General features: G+C 37.8%; 4 protein-coding genes across 4 annotated transcripts; 3 read left to right on the forward strand and 1 right to left on the reverse strand.

Annotated features, from left to right (window-relative positions):
- The first annotated feature begins 1,442 nt into the window (after window positions 1-1,442).
- Window positions 1,443-2,347, forward strand: LOC108968590 (attacin-B-like). The gene is made up of 2 exons (XM_018932715.1): window positions 1,443-1,730; window positions 1,797-2,347. The coding sequence occupies exons 1-2, from the start codon at window positions 1,495-1,497 to the stop codon at window positions 2,194-2,196; spliced, it is 636 nt and encodes a 211-aa protein (XP_018788260.1). The 5' UTR covers window positions 1,443-1,494; the 3' UTR covers window positions 2,197-2,347.
- A 1,335-nt stretch (window positions 2,348-3,682) lies between these two features.
- Window positions 3,683-4,653, reverse strand: LOC108968576 (attacin-B-like). The gene is made up of 2 exons (XM_018932698.1): window positions 4,235-4,653; window positions 3,683-4,168 (listed from the first exon to the last, which is right to left on the reverse strand). Exons 1-2 carry the CDS (start codon window positions 4,552-4,554, stop codon window positions 3,769-3,771), a joined length of 720 nt encoding a protein of 239 aa, XP_018788243.1. The 5' UTR covers window positions 4,555-4,653; the 3' UTR covers window positions 3,683-3,768.
- Window positions 4,654-6,623: 1,970 nt separating this feature from the next.
- On the forward strand, window positions 6,624-7,626 carry LOC108968579 (attacin-B-like). The gene is made up of 2 exons (XM_018932701.1): window positions 6,624-7,021; window positions 7,088-7,626. The coding sequence occupies exons 1-2, from the start codon at window positions 6,702-6,704 to the stop codon at window positions 7,485-7,487; spliced, it is 720 nt and encodes a 239-aa protein (XP_018788246.1). The 5' UTR covers window positions 6,624-6,701; the 3' UTR covers window positions 7,488-7,626.
- A 3,756-nt stretch (window positions 7,627-11,382) lies between these two features.
- LOC108968577 (major facilitator superfamily domain-containing protein 6) lies at window positions 11,383-19,490 on the forward strand. The gene is made up of 7 exons (XM_018932699.1): window positions 11,383-11,905; window positions 16,280-16,416; window positions 16,485-16,894; window positions 16,954-17,217; window positions 17,282-17,557; window positions 17,678-18,971; window positions 19,032-19,490. The coding sequence occupies exons 3-7, from the start codon at window positions 16,563-16,565 to the stop codon at window positions 19,221-19,223; spliced, it is 2,358 nt and encodes a 785-aa protein (XP_018788244.1). The 5' UTR covers window positions 11,383-11,905; window positions 16,280-16,416; window positions 16,485-16,562; the 3' UTR covers window positions 19,224-19,490.
- The last annotated feature ends 2,578 nt before the right edge of the window (window positions 19,491-22,068 follow it).

Raw genomic sequence — 22,068 nt, forward strand, 5'->3', positions numbered from 1 at the left:
AAACCAAAAGAAGACAACATCAAACTTACTTAAGGCTTTTAGCAAAGAAAAAATTCGGAAAGCAGCAAGGAAGCTGGGAGGAATGACGGGTTTTGAGCGACATTCATCTGGAAGAGTCTTGCAATAATCCTAGTTATTAAGAACACTGGGGAACACTCCGCTCCCCCCACAGTCGGGTCTGCGTAACCGGAATGGACCCAGATTTTTATTTCAGGTATGTTTTCTGTCGTTACACTAAGTAGGTAATATTGCCTCTGTTGTTGTTGTAGCGGAAGAGAAGATTCCTCAAGTTATTTTGGGGAATATTGCAGACTTTGGCCGTTTGCAAAGCCAATTCCATCTTTCTCCTTGTATATACCATACTATATAGGATGAATATACCGTTAAATAATTCGGTTTCAGTTCTGCGATCTGTTTATCATTTGGTACATAACTTCGAAGCCGTGGATAATTTCGTCTATCTTGGAAACTGTTTTGAGAACAACGTCAGCGTCGAAATCCAATGCAGAATCACGCTGCTACGGATTGAGTAGGAAATTGAAAAGTAAAGTCCTCTCTCAAAGAACAAGGACCAAATTCTACAAGTCACTCAGCATCCCCGTTCTGCTATATGGTGCAGAGACATAGACGATGACAACATCTGATGAGTCACCGGCACGAGTTTTCGAGAAAAAGGTTCTGTGGAAGACTTATGGTCCTTTAGGCATTGCTAACGGCGTATACCGCAGTCGATGGAACATCTGATGAGACTGACGAGGACTTTGACCTAGTTTAGCGAATTAAGAGAGGGCGGCTATGTTGACTAGGTCATGTTGGCCGAATGGATGAAAACACTCAAGCTCCACCAGGGTTAGCGGAGGAAGAGGAGACCTCCACACCTTTGCAACGATCAGGTGGAGAAGAATCTGGCTGTACTTGGAATCCCTAATTGGTGCCAAATAGTGAAAAGCTAGAATGAATGGCACGCTGTTGTAAACTCGGCTATAATCGCTTAAGAGGAGGCTACATCAATAAAGAAGAAGAAGACACGGGGCTTATCATATTACAGAATAAAAACAATAGCGATTGATTTAAAAAAAATTTCGGGGGTTTTGCGAAATTTCCGCATAAAAATACAAAAAAATAATTGTTCGAAAAATATTAATTAAGACTCAGAAGAATTGATAACAAATTCTTTTCAATGAGTAATAAAAAGAAAACAAGCCAAACGAACGTGTAAATACCCAACACAAAAAATCAAAAACAAAAAAGGTTCAGCATTCTCGAATTTCAAACAGAGAGCACGCAAATACAGCTGTTGCTAGAGTTAGCTGTGAGCGTTGGGGTTCCCTGAGCGCCAGCAACGTAACGGCACATACGACGATAAGCGCAGATGAGTTCTGATACGCGCTGTGCATATAAAAGCAATCGATCATCCGCAGATAGAGCACATTCTAACGAAAGCTCAAAAAGCAAACACACAGCAAGCGCAGCTTCAACTACTACAACAGCAACATGCAATTCTTCGCAACCAGCATACTCGCTTTGGCGCTTTTCGGCGCACTGGCCGCCGCATACCCGCAATCGTTGGGTGGCTCGTTGAGCAGCAATCCGAACGGCGGTGCAGATGCAAGACTGGAATTGGCCAAGGGCATTGGCACGCCGGACCACAATGTGATTGGCAAARTTTTTGCTGCGGGCAATACGAACGGCGGACCCGTAGCCACTGGTGGCGCCTTGGCTTACAACAAGTAAGTAGAGATGATAGTAAATATTTTTTAATAACATTTTGCCATAACTGTGAATTTGCTCCGCAGTCATGGCTTGGGCGCTGCCATCTCGAAGACGCACATTCCCGGCGTACGCRACACCTTCAGTCAGAGCGTCAATGCGAATCTCTTCAATAATGGCGTGCATAGCGTGGATGCCAACGCCTTTGCTTCGCAGAATAAAYTGGCGAATGGTTTCAAGTTCGAACGCAACGGCGCCGGTTTGGAGTACTCGCACATYAATGGCCATGGCGCCAGCTTGACCCACAGCAATATACCGAACTTCGGCAGACAATTGGAGTTGGGTGCCAAGGCGAATTTGTGGTCTTCTCCGGATCGTAATACACGCCTGGACTTGACTGGCAGCGGCTCAAAGTGGTTGAGTGGACCGCTGAGCGGACAGAAGGACTTCAACGCCGGCTTGGGATTGACTCATATGTTTGGCTAAACGRAATTGAAAAAGTTTGTGGGTCGCAAGAGAGAAGGGGAAACACATAGGCTTCATGATTTATTCAAAGAATTATTGTTAAGTAAAAGAATGTATTGTGTCTTTGAAAAAAATAATTTATTATCAAATAAAATTGTATTTAAAAAGTAAACTTCGGGTGTATTTCTGACAGGAACAAATTTCTTATACATATGAATCTTCCATATTAAATTAGGTCGAAAATTGAAGATTCTTCAGTTTGTAGCCRTACTTTGCTTTCTGGTCGGGAAGTAGTAGCGTTTAGAACATTGTTCGATTCGATGTTCCTAGTCAGCTCAGATAGGGATCTCTACCAGATTTGCTTTTAATTTTTGTAGCAGGTTTTTATAGAGAAGCCGAATCAGTACCTACTAAGTGATCCGGAGAACATCTTAAAAACAAYGTTAATGGACATGTATTTTTATTTTGGGGTACTGTTGATGGTGCACAGACAATAAAGCTACTACTTCTAAGCTAGTGATCTTGGTAACATTGTAAGGGTCATCGCAGGACAGGGATCCTTAAGATCCCACTTTCAGAAAATGGSAAAAGTTTATTCGGCAGAGTGCAGAGTTTAAGCGGAGAATGTTGAGACGTTAAAATATTATCAATGTAAATGTACAGCCTTCAGCCTGGTGAGAAGAGAAATATTGAACGGCTCCCTATACTCCAACTTAAGGGAAATCGGGCAGCTGGCGTGCAAAAGCATAGGGTTTTGCAACAAATTCAAGAAGTTATTGAAGAAGGCTTTAGTTGGATATCTGAGAATACAAAGGAAATAATGATGGCCTAATTGCTACCACCTACGGTCCGGAGCTTATGTGTCACTCTTTTCAACCAAGCGACCATTGGCTAGAGAAGAGATCTGAAAACAGTAAAATTTTTTTTATCTATAGTCACCCTCATGATGAGTATATGTATAATATTTGAAGATTGCATTTTGAACTAAGTAACTAAGTAGCACTCTCGAAGTCCAGGCAATAGCTTAAGTCATTTAACAGATTTCTCAAGATTATAACAGGATTCCCTCTATATTTGTATGAAAGAAATATTTTTGGAGAGACACATACATATGTGCATGAATTCAGTCGACCAAATTTATCCAGTTCTAACCAATAAAAATAAAAATTTTCGATGCAGAGCGAGAGGATAAAACAACCTTCGTCAGTTTCTGAATAAGACAAGGTTGAATCCGTCTGATAAGCATCCAGCTCCCTTCTCCTCCATTCTCAAGCCTTTGCAAGATTGAGTTTGAAACATCTTGGCGATCTTTCCTTCAGCGAAAGAGACATTTGTGATAGACTCAAATTGCTTTGTCAATCAAGAGTCCTATAATCTATTATAATATATTATATAGAAGTTTTAACCTGGCTGAGGGGATTTGTGATTTTAGCTTTTTAAAGGAAGAACAATAACTGGAAGAAAAAATCGTATGCCTTTAGAGAGTATACAAAAACATTCTAGAAAGTTTGTTGTTCCAACTTTTTATTCAATAAATATTTTTTCAAATTAACAGCAATAAGCTTTACACCAAGGCATCCTATGATTAAACGCTTAACCGAACATGTGTGTGAGACCCACACCACCGAAGTAGTCGCGCTGTCCACTCAGTGGGCCACTAGTCCATTTCGAACCACTGCCAGTTAAATCGATGCGTGTATTACGATCCGGTGAAGACCACAGATTCGCTTTACCGGCCAACTCCAATTGACTGCCGAAGTTAGGAATAGTACTCTTAGTAAGGCTGGCGCCATGACCATTAATGTGGGAGTATTCCAAACCAGCGCCGTTGCGATCGAACTTGAAACCATTGGCRAGCGTGTTCTGTGACTTGAACGCATTGGCATCCAAACTGTGCACGCCGTTGTTGTAGAGATTCGCATTGACGCTTTGGGTGAATGTATCACGTACACCGGGAGTGTGCGTTTTCGAAAGAGCGGCGCCCAAACCGTTGCTGTAATGAAAGAATTCCATATAAAAATTATATTTGTGTACGCAAAACTCGAAACTTTATACTCACTTATTGTAAGCCAACGRACCGCCAGTGGTAACTGGACCGCGATCGGTATTTCCAGCAGCAAAAGCGCCAGCGACTAAATTGTGGTTAGGATCACCAATAGCTTTGGCAATGTCCAAGCGTGCATCGGCGCCCCCATTTGGATTACTTGCCAACGAGCCGCCAACACCAACATCACGTGCTACACGTACCAAAATGGGGCGTGGTGGGCGTGTCGGTGGCGGATAGTAGATCAAAGTTTGCGGACGTGGTCGTTGTAGATGTGCGTCTGCGTAGGCGCTGAGTGCAATCGCGGCGACAATAGCAAAGATAAATAGCTTCATTTTTGGTCCAATATAGAATTGCTAATGAAACTCAATTTGAGCTGTTACTGGCTGTATGTTGCGCGCTGGAGTTGTGTCAAGCTGACTGTTGGCTTTTGTGGCGCTCTAACTTGTTTTTATACTTAGGCGCTAGCTTTGGTGAAGAACTACGCTCGCTCTGGCACAAAGAGCATATTGTGCGGCAAAAGCGGGGATTCTTGGACTCTCACTTATTGAGACTTGCTTTGTGTATACACATGTGCGCCTGTATGTGTGTGTGTATGTTTCAGGTCTTTCACGAAACAATTGTCTTCCTTATCAGTTGAGTGCTTTTGGGATTTACTCCAAAGCATGCATATTTTTCGCAGCTAATTGCATACATATAAGTATGTGTTTTATACATATGCATGTTGGGTAGCAGCGCTGCCAGCAAAAAATCCCCTGGAAGACTTTTCGTTGATTGACCCACGGTGTAAATTACAAAATTTGCAAAATTTTAATTTTAATTTAAAATTAGGAATTATAAGTTCTGTAGATAGTTCAAGATACATACGTTAAGATTTTTAGTTTAAACAATCTATTTTCCACTTCCAACCAAAGAAAAAATAGTAATAATAAACTGATGGTTACCAATAACCTCCATTCTTTCTTACTTTTCTCCATTGAATTCAAGAGTGATATCTTTTATCCCTCCAAATGAAGGCCGCTGGTTTGCACTCATTCAGAACCCCGTCTGTTGCCATAAAATCCTAGCACTCCGACCATGTACGATAGAACCCTTCCTCAGTCTGGTGGTTGACATACGCCCACAGGATGGAGCACACAGATCGAGAAGACTGCAGGAATTGTCCAGAGCAAGGCATCTAGGCTCCCCACGGTATGATAAACTGAAAGAGGTATCGATAGTGAGGCCGCAGAGTCTGTTAAAATTCGCGACAAGCGCAACATCCTAAACGATGACTACGCTCCTGGATTTAGCAAACGAACTGGGATCGCAAATTAGCAAACCGGTCTATGCGTGAGATTAACCGAATGGAACCCTCAGAATAACTCCAACTTTACAAGTGGCTTCAAAAATAATTATCTCCTGTCACTGTAGCTGGCTCTATAAAAGAAATGCAGTCACGGAGCCTGATCAATGCTTGGGTGACACTTACACCGCGATGAGATGTGATTTAACAGTCGTAATGTAATCTCACGGCAAGCTGGCTGTTAGCTGGCTCTGTAAAAGAAAAGCATGTGATGTGATTTAACAGTCATAATGTAAACTCACGTTAAACTGGCGTTAGCTGGCTCTGTAAAAGAAAAGCAGGTGATGTGATTTAACAGTGATAATGTAAACTCACGGGAAACTGGCTGTTAGCCGGCTCTGTAAAGGAAAAGCAGGTGATGTGATTTAACAGTCATAATGTAATCTATCGGAAATTGAGATGCAACAGATATTACGGTACTAAAAGAAATAGGGACTGAGATATTTCTTCTTACCAATAATATTTTCTTTGCTAATAGTTTTAAGAGAAAAATGTAAGGTTAATATTTTTTTAAATACATATATTTAATTTTTTAACATCATTGAAAGAAGTTAATAATAAAATGTATAAAAAATTACTCCATCCAAGTTATCACTGTTCACCTTTATTATAACAAAATATTTTATTAAAAAGGGGACTTTAGAACGCCTTTGGGTGAACGAGTTTCAAACTCAGCTTTTCAGAGCGCTGCGATATATAAAAAGTAATCCCCTAATTTACTTGCATAGCTATTTGCATATATTTAAATATAAATGCATATTGCAAGACATTCTCGCACGTATAGAAATTTTGCCTAGGAAGCCCCGTGAAATTGCAACTGATAAGAAAGCCAGCTCATCTCATCGAACACACCATAGCACAATAGCAAAACAGCTGCGTGTACAAACCTACATATAGATGTACTTATACTCACAGTTTCCGTATTTCGGGGATGTTCTCTACCACAAAAATACGGCAAAAATTCACGAGATCTAAAAGATAAGCAAAATGAGATCAGTTCCACTCCGAAATCGCATAAATGCGCGCTGCAGCGCTCAGCAAACCAACAGTTAGCACACAGCAATCAATCACAACGGTGATCAGCTCTCAATCAGTCTAATCTACGCAAATTCTCAATTTTCAAAGAAAAGTATAACAATGAAGCTCTTCTTGCTCGCCTTAGTCGCTGCGATTGCACTCAACGCCTACGTAGACACACATCCACAACGCGCTCGACCACAAACTTTGGTCTACTATCCGCCACCGACGCGCCCACCCCGTCCCATCTTGGTGCGTGTGGCTCGTGATGTTGGTGTTGGCGGCTCGTTGGCAAGTAATCCAAATGGGGGCGCCGATGCACGCTTAGACATTGCCAAAGCTATTGGTGATCCTAACCACAATTTAGTCGCTGGCGCTTTTGCTGCTGGAAATACCGATCGCGGTCCAGTTACCACTGGCGGTYCGTTGGCTTACAATAAGTGAGTATAAAGTTTCGAGTTTTGCGTACACAAATATAATTTTTATATGGAATTCTTTCATTACAGCAACGGTTTGGGCGCCGCTCTTTCGAAAACGCACACTCCCGGTGTACGTGATACATTCACCCAAAGCGTCAATGCGAATCTCTACAACAACGGCGTGCACAGTTTGGATGCCAATGCGTTCAAGTCACAGAACACGCTYGCCAATGGTTTCAAGTTCGATCGCAACGGCGCTGGTTTGGAATACTCCCACATTAATGGTCATGGCGCCAGCCTTACTAAGAGTACTATTCCTAACTTCGGCAGTCAATTGGAGTTGGCCGGTAAAGCGAATCTGTGGTCTTCACCGGATCGTAATACACGCATCGATTTAACTGGCAGTGGTTCGAAATGGACTAGTGGCCCACTGAGTGGACAGCGCGACTACTTCGGTGGTGTGGGTCTCACACACATGTTCGGTTAAGAGAGAGAGATAGAGCGATAAAGATAAAAGGGTGGGAGAAGATAGTGAAAATTTCCTGGTGCATTTAATAGTAGTATGTGAAATTGTTATGTAAGAAATATGTAAATTAAAAAATATATTTATTTTTCGGTGAAATAAACATGATAAAATTGATAATATGATTCGTAAAATCTCAACCAAGTAACAAGAGTTAAAGATAGGAATGTACAGTATCGTTGTATGCTTATCTTGATAATGCGAATAAGTTTGATGGAGCAACTGTGGGCACTAAATTGTCCATAATCGTCTATTCAACTTTCCAAGACCGGCAATCTGTGCGCCCTCTGCTCTTATCAAATCACTTTATTAAGCTCAGTTGCTTCAAGGAAAGACATCGGAGCTCTTGGACCAGTAGCTATGACTTGCTCTCTTAGCGGATTCGTTGTTACGATAATTTTTTTTTTTACCTAAGCTCCGTTTTTCTTCTGCTTGCGGGACTATCAAGCAGTATAAGGTCTGTTGCCTCTATCGGAAGATCACAGAACCGATATTAATCTGCAAAGCAGTATTCCAATTTGTGCAAACTCTCCAAATTGGTCAGTAGTTTCTCAACTGTTGTAAAGGAGACCCTTGAAGTCCAAGATATCACTCATTTTGTGGATGCCGGACTAACTATCACTCTGTATTTTGGTGCCTTTCGTAATTGTTGACCACATTTTCAGTTTCTTAAGCGATCATTTTAAGAAATCAACATTCCAGTAAATTAAGACTAATGCTATAATACACTTTGATTTTCTAATAGGAATCTGATACCGGTGAACATCAGTATATGAACTCGAAAAAATTTCAATAAAGCCTCTGAGGCCATCCCAGTTGAGGCTTAAAATAAGTGTAGGGAAAATTGCATTAATAGTTGGCCTATTTTGAAGGCGATAATAAATATTTTTATTAAAATATGTCAAAATGGATTTTTTGTCAGTATCGGTCAAATTTGATCACATAATATGAATGAAAAATATCAGCATCCCAAAACACTTGTTGAATATACTCGTAGTTTTAATGCGCACACTTACACCACGAGGAATCGAAAAGAACACACGCTAATACAAGTACAAATACACAAAAATTTCCACAATCACTTTTCCCTCTTAGTCAACATAAGCACAGCCCCTCATTCTCTGCACTTTAATCACACGCTTCAAAGCACACATTGTCGGTTGCTGGTGAGGACAGACGGTGAATGCGTTGAATAGTCAGCAATTTGCAGCACTTTCCATTGCTTTTATTTCTGCTGAGCTTTTATTGTTCGCATTTCGCTTACTTTGCTTTCTTCATTTTGTGTTATTTTTTCTTATTACTACAGTTTCCGTATTCTTTGTTTTTAATTATAGACTTTTTTTGTTTATTCCCTTCTTATATTGTTTTCATACTCTTTGTATCATCTTTGTATTACCAAAGTGTGGTAATTTTTCGCCTGTCTGACCGTTACTGCCGCCGCTAGACGCCAATCATTACTTTGTTAAGAGTCAAGAGACAATTTGACGCCAGTCTATTGAAAGACAATGCCACTTGAGGCTTCGATTTTACGCGCCAGTAAAGATCTCTCGACTGTGATTATAATTTAAATGAAAGCTGGAGTGTTGGAAGCTTTTTTATTTAAAGGTATGTAAAAATTTTTAAATCAAAACGCTTAAAGGATTTTTGTAACGCATATAACATAGATTACTTATTTCTGAAATTGATTTTGCCGAACTTTGAGGAAGATTTCTGTAAGTGCAACCTATTCATCTCGATAGGTGACTTTATGAAGGCTATAATTTCATCCAAAGAAAATAATTGTTTATTCTAAAAGTGCTAGTCGGAAAATGATGTGGATACTTCTGAGATAGTTTCTTAATTAAGAGGTAGAAAGAAGCTCTTTGCTGTGAGAAAATCCATGCCAGCGTAGCTGCTGTCTCTTGATTGGCCGAACTATGTCAATGGCGCGGTTGTTGAGACCAATAATGTGTTGTTTTGGTTGTTGTTTTAATGGTTACCTTGGAAGACAAGGGTGGTAAGATTCAGATAAGTTGTCAAAGAGGTCATCTAACGGTAGGTTCAGGAAACGGGGTCGAACCAAAGAGAGAGGGATGTCTGGTATCCTAAACATCTGAGCTTGGCATGCAAAGAGGTGGTTGGAGTCATGCCGAGACTCATTGCATGAGGGAGATATATTTGGTCAGTTTGTTTAACCCGCTACAGCATCCAGAATGAAGTTGCGTAAGGCTCACTTTCGATTCTGGCAGGAACTCGGGCACTTCGTCTGCAGGTGCGGATTTGACTCCAAGTACGCCATTCGCTGAGAGGGAATCGGCGAAGGTGTTTATGACTCCACTATTAATAGCTGTCAGTGGATGTCTGAAATTAGTTGCGTCCGAAATCTGGTCGGCGTATTGCCTTATGTCAACGAAGTAGTTGTTGTTGTTGTTGTTGTTGTAGCGTAAACCAACAGCTGTACACTCTTATAGAAGATTGCACCTTGTCTATTTAGTTCTGCAGCTCGTATTATTTACTTCAGCATTAGATTGAAGAACTCAGACGATAGAGATTCTGCTTGTCTGAAACCTAACTTGGTATCGAACGGCGCAAAGCGGTCTCTCCCGATCCTGATGAAGTTTTTGATGTTGCTCGAACGTCAGTTTAGACAGCTGTATTAGTTTTTAGGGGATGACAAGTTCAGACATAGCGACATGATGGCAGCTTTTTTCGTGCTGTTGACGGCGGCTTTGAAATCGTCGATGCCGATATTATTTTCAGCGATATTTTCGAAGGCGCTTGGTGAAAGTCTGGTCAATAGTAGAAAGCCACGGCTAGATCGTTATGTCGTCCAAATAAATGAAAACACTCTAGCACTGAAAGTTTTCGACGCAGTACGCGGTGGGGTAAGCAGAGGAAAAGAAATATCTCCATTCTATTAGGTCAGGTAGAGACGGACCTGATTTCTACATGGAGCAACGTGTGCCGCACTGTTGAAAACTTGGTTATAATCGCGTAAGCGGTAAGAAGATCAAGAAAGCCACGCAGATAAAAGGATAAACAGATTTTTGACGATTTGCTTCCGTCCTCTGTATACCACGCTAGATAAGATATCGGTTTTGATTTCTACTCTTGAAATAAATTGCATTCGTTTCACTGCCATAACGTTCCTAATTCAATTTAATTAATGCGCATGCCTTATCACTTGATGAATCTCATGTTGAAATCTTTCTTATAATTAATTATTATATATAAATAAAGTCTGGGATTGAATTATCTTTAATATACATAAACTTAATCTTAAACTCAACTGAGGGGGAAAAAAGAAAAAATATTCTTTTATGCCTTTAAATTTGAACTAAAGCACATTTATTTATTCGCTGTCTCTCGTGCCTTGTTTATTCGGTGGCGGAAACTGTCAAGCAGCTCAGCTTATTTCAAACAAACTCAGCGGCATGAAATAAATGAATTGGTATTGACTTCATCAAGCACAAACGCACACACAGCTTGACTGAGCTTCTGCGCTCTATTGCTCCAATGCTCTCTCTCTCTCTCTCTCAAATGCGCACATATGCATGGCGCTCATTCACTTAACGGAAAATGAGAATTGAATTTAATGCGCTTTAGCGCGCACACATACGCCATGAAGGACGCTGGGCAGGCACCAGCACAGGGGGTGTCAGTGGCAAATGAATTTGCTAGTATGAAGCGGAAATTGAAATGCTACTTGGAAAACGCTGCACGCTTTGAGCTGTGTTGAGTTTTCTTACGCTGAGTGAATGCCAAAGAAATCCGATTTGACAAGTCGGTTTGGTGAAATCGAGCGAGAGTGGCCTACAAGAAGTTGAGCGGAAAAGCAGTAGAGCGCCAGAGCAGTCCAGTGACAACCGTGGTAGAAGCAGCAGCAGAAATTATATATGACTTGTGCTGGCGCTATTATATAGTAGAGGCGCATGTATTTTTGCTGTCGCGCTTTGTGTGCTGTTTGGTGATACTTGGTCCAACCAAATTGCCAAATTATGCAATATACTTACTGCACGTGTGAAAATTATTGATTGGAGAAAAGTTTGTGAAAAAAATTTATAGAGAAGTAAGCTAAAATTGTGTGTAAAAATCTGGCAAGAAAAGTGTGTGTATTATAAGAGGTGTGTGAAAGTGGTGAAAATGCTTTGGCAACGATAAGCAGTGAAAAAAATCGAATTTCACAGCGCTCGTTTGGCCTTCGGCGCGTTGAAGGCGAGTGAAAACGCCTAATACTGATAGCAAGCGCAAAGAATTTGAAAAAAAAAATCAAAGACTTGAAAAACGGAAAATTTGCTTAAAAGTGACGAGTAAACATTTTTTTTGAAGAAAATTTTAAGTAAGCAAAGCATCTGCCAGACTTTTCTTCAACATCCTCAAGCAGACAATTCTCACACAGGCAAGTAAGTATACATACAAACAGCACACACGCACACCAACACATAGCACAGCATGTCTGCTGCTACCTTGAATGTGAGCATTGAGTTGACAGTTGCAGGAAGGTGGTTAAGAGAGAACAATAAAAATCACTAAGTGTAAGAAAAAACAACAAGAAAGCATGGTGATAATTTTAAGTATGCGATTTGATTGGATAAAGCTGACTGTGGACAAATATGAGGCAGGATGATGCAAACACAATAACAACAAGTGTATGAAAAAAAACAACAAAAATAGGAATGCGTAAAATTTACCATGCAATATATTTCAAGCAGAAATAATTGAAACAAAACTTTAGTTTTGATTATAAAATGATTATAAATTGATTATCACACACTCATATTGAAATAAAATTGGAGGTTTGGTTATAAAATGGTTATATATTGGTTATTATATCTGACAACCATTTTAAAATTATATTGATCATACGTTGTCTGGCACTTTAGGTGACGATATGCAGTTAAAAAAATATACAGAATTTTCAAATTTTTTTTAGAATAAATAATTTTTTCTAACTCGCAATTCCTCGCAAGCCATAGTTAGTATTTGACTGCCTAAAAGCAGTGAAGGTAGAAAGGAATATAAAAATAAGCGTGTGTGTGTGCATGAGCGCAATGGCACTGGCTGACTTCATACAAACAAACACATACAGTGGAAATATAGTACTACGTATTAATTTATGTATTTGTGTGCGTATATAAGGGTTTGCCAAGCTATTTCTGTGTCTCGAGTGCTTAGTAAAAATTTGCGTGCGCTTATTTTATGGCATACATTTGTGGGTAGTTATGGAAATATTGGTGCGAAAAGCACGTGGAAAGTGAATTTGGCTGCTTGACAAATAAAAAACTCATAAGTAGAGCTCTAATGCTTTTTATCATATGAGTATATATGCATTTATAAACTATAATATATTTTATTTATGTAAATAAATATGACATGCTAATTTTTTGGCATTTAGTGGGAGCATATATGTTTCCATATACTTTTTCATGTTGTCAAAAGTATAGAAGAGTTTAAAATCAATAAATTCGAAGAAAGTATTGGATAGAAAAAGTAAAATCGTGCTGAAATTTTGCAGACGTCTTTTTACTACAAGTAGCTGCTGATTTTCAGTCAACATCCGTTATTGGTTCAGTATAAGATGTGGCTGTCATATAAACTGATCGACCAAAATCAAGTGCTTGTATAGAAAGCTTCTTTATTTAAAGAAGTATCTTCATGAAATTTAGTACAGATTATTATGGTAGTCATATCCACAATATCTGAAGAAATTTTTCAGATCAGACTACTATAGCATACAGCTGTCATACAAACTGAACGATTTGAATCTAGTGCTTGTATGGAAAACTTTTTTATTTAAAGAAATATCTGCAAAAAATTTGACATAGATTATCACTGTAACCATTTCCAAAACTTGCCAAGAAATTTTCCAGATCAGACTACTATAGCATATAGCTGCCATACAAACTGGTCGATAAAAATTAAGTCTTTGTATGGGGAATTATTTTATTTGACAATATATCTCCACGAAATTCGGTACAGATCATTGTCCAAGGTAATGATATATTTTGCGAAGATTTTGTTTGAATCGAACCACCACAGCTTATAGCTGCCATACAAAGTGGCTCACAAATTTTATCAAAGGCATTAGTTTTGTATCACGCTGTTATTGAGGTCAATAAAATAGGCGTTTATCACGCTTACAAGTTTTAATAAAATCCCAATGAAATGCTTTTACTAAATGTTCCGCACGGATGGCTCACCACACACTCCAACAGCAAGTTAGAACAAAAAACAAAAAATAACTAAAATAAAAGGCTGTTAATATATAGGCTTACGTGCGATATGAGTCCAAGTGATTGCATAAAATGTTCAATAAACGAACAATTGCAGCATAAAAGCGCGTTAACAAAACAATGCGCAGTGTAATAAGGCAGCAAACAGAGCATAGCATTAACAATACATGGCGTATGAGTAATATATTGTACGGAACGTTGGAGATTAAATGGCAAAGTGCACATACGCCATGGCGCACAGGCGACAAATTAATATATTATATGTATGTTATATACATATGTGATTAGTGCTTTTAGCATCAAGGCGCTCACACGTAGTTATTTGCGTGCGACCTTACACATGCAAATGCATATAATTATATATACATACATATATGTATATGTATTAGGTAGCTCAAAGCCATTGCCAGCTGGTATGTGTATATGCTTGTATGTGGATAATGCAAAATGCGCAATGACATAGAAAACTGTTAACTGGCGACACTGACACTCAACTGAAATATGATATTGAGCAAAGCAAAGTGCAGAGGTTAAATATATAAATTGAAACAAAATAAATAAAAATACGCCAAACGAAAAATGAAAAACGAAAAGCTAAATAAAAAATGAGCACAAATGAATGTGAGAAAAAATGAAAAGATAAAATATCAAATAAATGTTAGTTAATTGTAGTTCAAGTGCGGCGATTAGCAAACAATTTAGCAGCAAGAAGACTGGTGTTAATGATTTTGAACTTTGTGTGGTGGAATTTAAGTGAAGCGAGTGGCATGTAGTGATATGTGGAATAGGTAGGTTATTTGGAATTTAAATTGAAATGTACGAAGACTGCTGTTTGTTTAAATAAAAATATATTTTTTAACGCTGTTTTCGCTCACCCCTCTGGCTTAACACTAAATTATATGCGAACAGCCTTATTCTATAATAACACTACAATCTGCGACATGCTTTGAAGGCCACTTGCCGCCAGCGATGTATTTTTTTATATTTTTTGTTTTTATATTGCGTCCTTGTCAATAATTGTGCGACGTAATAAGTGAAGACGACATAAAATTTCTGTCAATTTGTAGAGCTTTTCAATTTGTACTGAAAAATTGAGAAAAAAATGAAATGAAAAAGAGAAAAAAGAGAAAAAAACATGTTCTATGGTGAATCCCATTATTTGTGGCCTACAATGAAGATATAAATATACAAAAAATATAATAAAATTCTTATGAAGGCGTTAGAGGAAAAATAAATAAATGTCTCATATGAGGTAATAAAATTTTATATGTATGCCAAAGTGTGCGTCAACACTTCAATGTTTACAGCGAACTCAAAAAAAATTTAATAGTCACGTACTTAAGCGAGTACTCTATCATTTGGAAGACTTTCTATAATTTAAAGCATACCAATAGGCGCCCATGTCGAAAAATGCTTGTTTGAAAACGAATACTTCTTTGTACACGTCACACAGTGACACATAAATACAGTACGCTCGTGTGGCAGAGAATAAGAGTGGAAGAAAGAAAGCGAGAAAGTGACATTAATAAGAGTCAGCTGCCAAGTTCGAATGGTTTTTGAAAGCAGTTATTGAAATATAAGTCAGTTGAAGATAAGGTCAGTTGGAATTGTGAACCAAAGGTGGCTTGTATTTATAACGATAATGATTTATGATTTAAAATTGTCAAAGACACGATTAGAAAACTTTCTATCACAACAAATAAATACAGATATGTAAAGAGTTATTTTTGGTTATCGTGATAATTTATTGAATTTATGGAACGTCAATTAATTTAGTGTCGTCTGTGGCAATGGCGAATTGACAGCAAAAAATACATACATATATGTATAAGTGAGCAGTTATTTTTGGCTTCTGAAGATTTTTTGAACTAATTGAACGTGGACAAGTTTATTCTCTTATAGTAAGATAAGTGAAACTACGGAGCACGCTTTCTTCGATTTCGATTATTTTGAACTTGTGAAACACTAACAAATTTGGTCTCTGGCAGTAGAGAACGACCAATGAAACTACTGTGTACCCTTCCTGAATTTTTTTTTGTATGAAGAACTACTTATTGCTTTCAGAAAGTTATAATGAACTTGTGGAACACCAACAAATTTGTTTTCTGTCAATAGAGAACAAAAAATGAAACTGTCGTGGACCCTTTCTTCTGTTTTTTTCGGTGAAGAACTACTTCTGGCTTTCACAAAGTTATAATGAACTTGTGGAACACTAGCAAACTTAGCCTGTGGCAGTACAGAACGACAAATGAAATCACCGAGAACGATAAAAGAAATTTCCATGGACACTTCCTTTATTTTTTTTATGAGGAACTACTTTTTGATTTAATTAAGTTATATTGACTTTGTAAAACACTGAAAAAATTAGACTCTGAGAGTACTGAACGATAAATGAAATTTCTGACCTTCTCTCAGTTTTTTGTGTGAAGAACTGCTTCTGGCTTTCAGAATGATATATTGAACTTAAGAAACACTGACAAATTTTGTCTCACACACTTTTTGCGAAGAAAATTGAAATAATATTTTATACTCTTTTGCTTCCAGATTATAAAATAAGTTTATTGGGACCAATGACTTGGTGTATGATTGTTAAAAGAAAACAAGGAAAAAATATAGTTCAACACTAAAATATAGGAAATTCAGCAAAATATCAATAAGAAAACAATAGCGTGGACAAAAAGGTTTGATTAATTGTAAAATTTTTGCAAAACCACACTAAAATTTACAACACCAAAAATGACAATTGCAGCAGCTCGGCTTACCGCAAATAGAGGTAGACCAATACAGACAGCGAAAATACACTAACAACTATAAGCTTTAGATAAACATGGCTCAGTACGGTGGTGGCGCACCAAACCCCTTCGGTGCTGGTGGCGGTGGTGGCGGCTATGAACAACAGCCTAACTATGGCGGCGGTTATGGACAACAGATGGGCGGTTACGAGCAAACCGGTGGAGGTTATGATCAAACAAGTGGAGGTTATGATCAAAGCGGTGCGGGTTACGATCAAAGTGGCGGCTATGGTAATCAGGGCATGGCTGGCGGTGCGGCTTATGGTGGTGGCATGCCGAATGCTGGTGGCGTACCACAACAGCCTTATGGCATGGCGGCACGTCCTCGTGTCGATGTAGAGGCTACTGGTGAAGTGGATCCAACACTGTAGGTTTACTAAAATAGTTTGAGTTATGCTTTTTAATAAACTAAAATCTTGCCAACAGCTATCCGGAAGCCAAAGAGTCAACGCACAAAATACGCGGTCACGCTGATATTATCGAAATGCTTTTTGGGCCCACCGAACACGAACTCATACCGGTGAAGGCCTTTTATTTCTTTTTCTTTGCCGCTTTTGGTTCACTCTTTCCACTGATGGGTGTCTACTTCAAACAGATGGGTATGAATCCGGGGCAGTGCGGTATATTGATTGGTATGCGTCCATTTGTGGAGTTCTTGTCGGCACCCTTCTGGGGTTCCTATGCGGATCGGTGAGTACAGTTTGTTGTGTGGCTGTGATGATTTCTTTCGTATGAGCTAACAATGCATTTATAGCTGCCGACAAGGCAAAAAGTTGTTGCTGGCCTCATTGGCCTGTTGGGTGCTATTTACTATACCTTTGAGCTTCATCAAACCGGAGGCTGTGAATTGCATCGAACGTAAGAATGAAACCGATTTCGTTTTGACTTTGACACGCACGAAGCGTGATCTCTCCGCTTATGACATGAGCGATATGAATAAGGACGATGTGGAGAGTTACCATTCGCAAGCGGCTTTACATGACACACTCACAATGCCAGCCAGCGAGGCGATGGAGGAATCGCATAGAAGGTGAGTGCATGCGGAGTGAAAACTCAGTGGTTTATCGAAACACTACTAATCGCTTCTATTGTCTACTGGTTCCAGAAGAACACAGTTAACTCAAGTATAAATCTCTTTGCTTCCCTTTAGACGCAAACGTTCATTGATACCGCGCATTGATGCCGGCATCTCACCCATACACATAAACTTTGTCAGCAACTACGATGACAAACAGCATCGTGACTATGTTAGCCCTATATTCTCCTCGATGGTCTATCGCACACCAGACATACAAAAGGCTTTCTTCCTGCTCTTACTCGTCATACTTATTGGTGAATTCTTCAGCGCTCCCGCTATTACGCTCGCTGACTCAGCTGTCATCACATTGCTTGGCGACGATGCTGATAAGTATGGTCATCAGCGCATGTTCGGCTCACTTGGCTGGGGTATTTCTATGTTCGTTGTCGGTATTGTGCTCGATCACTCGACACGTTTCTCGCATCATCCCTGCGGTGCCGGACACATGGAGAAGAACTACAACATCTGCTTTGCCATATTTTCGATATTGATGACTTGCGCTATTGTTTCGGCCTCGAAGATCACTTTCAAATATGATCCCATCGACATCGAAAAGCCCGTTGAGAACCCAGATGCCAGCGCTAATAAACAAGCGGAAGATGAGAGCATGGCTGAGCTGGCTGCACAGCTAAATTTACCCACGTTGGCGATGGGTAGTGGCACGGCGGCGGTCGGCAAGGCACCACAGGCCGCTGTGGGCGCACAGTCGACAATGTTTGCACAGACGACTAAGGAAATGCCCGAATGGTTGACTGTGTTGACGCACTTTAGAGATATGAAAACTATTTCGTTTCTATTCGTCGCCTGGTTTATGGGTTTCGGCATTGGACTGATATTCACTTTCCTCTTTTGGCATCTACAAGACTATGGCGGCACTCCAACGCTTTTCGGTGTTGCCTCTGTGATTAATCACGTATCCGAGATTTTCGCCTACTTCTACAGCTTCCGTTTCATCACACAAATCGGTCATATAAAGGTGTTATGCTTGGGTTTAATCGGCAATGTGCTGCGCTTTTTATACATCTCATATGCGACCAATCCGTGGATGGTGTTACCGTTCGAACTGATGCAGGGCGTTACACATGCTGCCGTATGGGCCGCTTCCTGTTCGTACATAGCGCACAGCACACCCAAACATCTGCGGGCTTCAGCACAGGGCGTACTGCAGGGTATACATCATGGTTTGGGACGCGGTTGTGGCGCTATTATTGGTGGCATGTTTGTCACATACTACGGCACTACGAAAACATTCCGCGGTTATGGCCTGGCTTGCCTCGTCGTCTTGGGTATTTTCATTTTCGTGAATTTCTATCGTAAAGATCAGGGCTTCATCTCGGATTTGCCAGCAACGGAGGATCCGCGACAGGTAAGTTCACAGTTGCTAGCATATAACACAGTTTGTAGTACATGCGCGTTCATATTACAGGTGGCGGAAGAGACCTCACATCTGGCGCCACATGGTGTGCCCAGTAATCCAATACCGCGTGCGCTCTCTAATGCACGTTTGAATGAGATGAATCCAAATGGTGGCACAGGCAATACCTACGGCACCTATCAGACTTCGGGCGGCAATTTGGACATACCTGGCGCAAATCCACACAACCCATTCGCGCAATAAATTGGAAAAAGAAAATTTTGAATAAGACGAATTGGCTGAAGTGTGAACATGGTGTAAGAATGAGAGAAGAATATTTTAGATGATTTTGCATTTACATATGTCTGCGTAGATATGTTATTTTTTTTGTTATGAGTTTCATGAACAGTTTTGATCAGATCTATTTGTATAGTTTATACGTACATATGTAAGTATATTGGTAGTATAACATTGTTAACAAATCTAATCGTATAATTATTAAGAGACCGTATTTGTAGTGGAGGGCGATTATTATTATTCAATTATTATAATTACTTCTACCATTATTTTTTAACTAAAAAATTTCCTATTATCAAGTAATAACAGTGTTACTAAACTTATTAATGTTTCGATTATCATTACTTTATTGGTATACATAAATTACCAGTACTAATACCAATGTAATGTAATCATTATCCATACTATTTTCATCATTTTTCATTCTGTTATTACACTTTTTGAAATGGCATACGATTGCAGTCTTAAATATGAGCATTAATGCCATTACAGTTATTTAAATAATGATTATTCTTGATATTATTATTCAATATATTTTACAAATACTGCATTACACAAATTTTTACATATTTTATTCATTACTATTCAGTAATGTATAAATTTGTTAACTATTTATTCTTACTCAAGCAAAATATTGTTAGCCTGATAATGATTACTATTACATTACTACTAGATTACATCAATATATTATATTTTTTAAAAGTTTAAGACTATTAACTGCTAAACATATATTATATGTATAATTTTAATTGCATTACGTATAATTTCTTTTTAATTACTGTTCAATATTGAACGTATTTTTTAACCATTTATTTTTATTAAAACCAGTATTCTCACAATGATTACTGATGCCATTACAACCAGTACCTCTGGATTACCCAAGTTTTTTTAATTTTTATTACTTTAAGAGCAATTACATATAGTTACATATTTACCAATTCGTTACATATAATTACTTTTTCATTACTGCTCAGTAACATATTTTTCTGACTACTGACGTTTTCTTAAAACTTGCATTTTTGCTAAAGTTAGTATTGTTAGTCTATTAATGATTACTATATTCATTACAACCATTACCCCTGCGCTGTACTATTTTTTTACTGTAATTATTAGTTCCAAACTATTGCCATTACTTGTATAATTACAATTACATTACATATAATTACCTTATGTAATTATATTGTGTAAAATATTTGATTTTAGTAAAACCAGTATTCTCTCGAAAGCAGTATTTATTAGTCTGGTAATGCTTACTATTACACTACAACCGGTAATTTTTTATTATTAGTTCAAAACCATTATCAATATATGTATAATTACAATTACATTACATCTAATTACTTCTTAAATACCTCTCCGTATTTCATACTTTTTTTTTATATTTACTTTTATTAAAACGAGTATTCTTATAAAAATAATCATTACATTTATAATCATAATTACAATTAATTCTACATTACTGTTTAGTATTGTAGACATTTTCCAAAATGTTTTCCTTTTTTATTGAAACCGGAATTGTTACATAAGTATTCATTACCATTGCTAGTCTTGTAATCATTACTAGTCTGGTAAACATTACTATCAATTTCTGAATATTTTTTAAATTTTCGCTCTCTGCTATTTCTTAAGTGTTACATATAAAAACTAACTGTCCCTTCGTTACACCGTTAGTTAATTAAGTGAGCGGAAACGCAACACAAAAATAGCTGTATTATATTATATTTACTAGTAAATTTTACATTGCATTGAAAAAAAGTTAGCAAAATACTATTCTAGATGTGTTTATTCTAATTACAACTTTATTGAACTGTTCAGAAATATATTAATATGAAAAACTCTAAACTTTAGATATGAAATGAGTTAAACGAAAATACTACATAACCTAAGAGTAAGATATTAAAAAAATAAAATAAAATAAATAAACAAGAAAAGCATAAACAAGAAATACTAAAAAAGATTAAAAATAAAATTGAATAATTAAACAAAGAGAACGCAAACATGGTAATGAAAAACAATCAACTTGAATGTGCAGCAATACAATAGCAACAAAAAACAGCTCAGTGTAGAATTTGTAACGAATAGAAAGTAGAAAAGAAACACGAAAAATATACAAAAACAAACAAGCATGCAGTTGTAAAGGGAAATGAAAAGTGAATACGAAAAAATATTACAGTAAACATATCTTCGAGTGCGGCCTGCATTAGCAAAATAAAAATTATATATAATTTTTTGTAATGCTAAGTAATTGGCGACATAGAAATTTTATTAAAACTCACAAAAAATAATTACTGAAATTATTTACCGCGTTTTATTGTATGCTTAAGAAATTTTATTAATTTTCAATGCCACTCTGTGAGAGATTTTATAATAAAATGTTTTTTTTGCACACACCTAAAGCTACAAAGTAATGTTAAAATATATATTTTTAAATACACAGCAGTAGCGTAGACGCAGTTAATATTATACTATATACATATTTGCACATAAGTACATGCTGGCATATACATACATATAATGAATAATGAAAAATCTGAAGATTATATAAAAACTAATGCAAGTACATTAGTGAGAGCGCAGTAAAAATCAGCTGAAAATTGCTGAAGAAAAATAGGGTAATGACAAGTATGGATAACGGTAAATTGTAGAGTTGACACTGACACTCAAAAAGTAATTACATAAAGTGTTTGATTAATTTTCCAAATAATACCCAAATACATCCATGAATTATATAAGTAATTAATATAAAGTATTTAAAATTTATCTTTTATTCTTGAAACTGTGGCAACATCGTGTGCTGAAGCAAATATTTTGT

This window comes from Bactrocera latifrons, unplaced genomic scaffold (genome assembly GCF_001853355.1).
Source record: "Bactrocera latifrons isolate USDA-ARS-PBARC rearing strain unplaced genomic scaffold, ASM185335v1 scaffold_220, whole genome shotgun sequence".
In the NCBI taxonomy this organism is placed as follows: Eukaryota; Metazoa; Arthropoda; class Insecta; order Diptera; family Tephritidae; genus Bactrocera; species Bactrocera latifrons.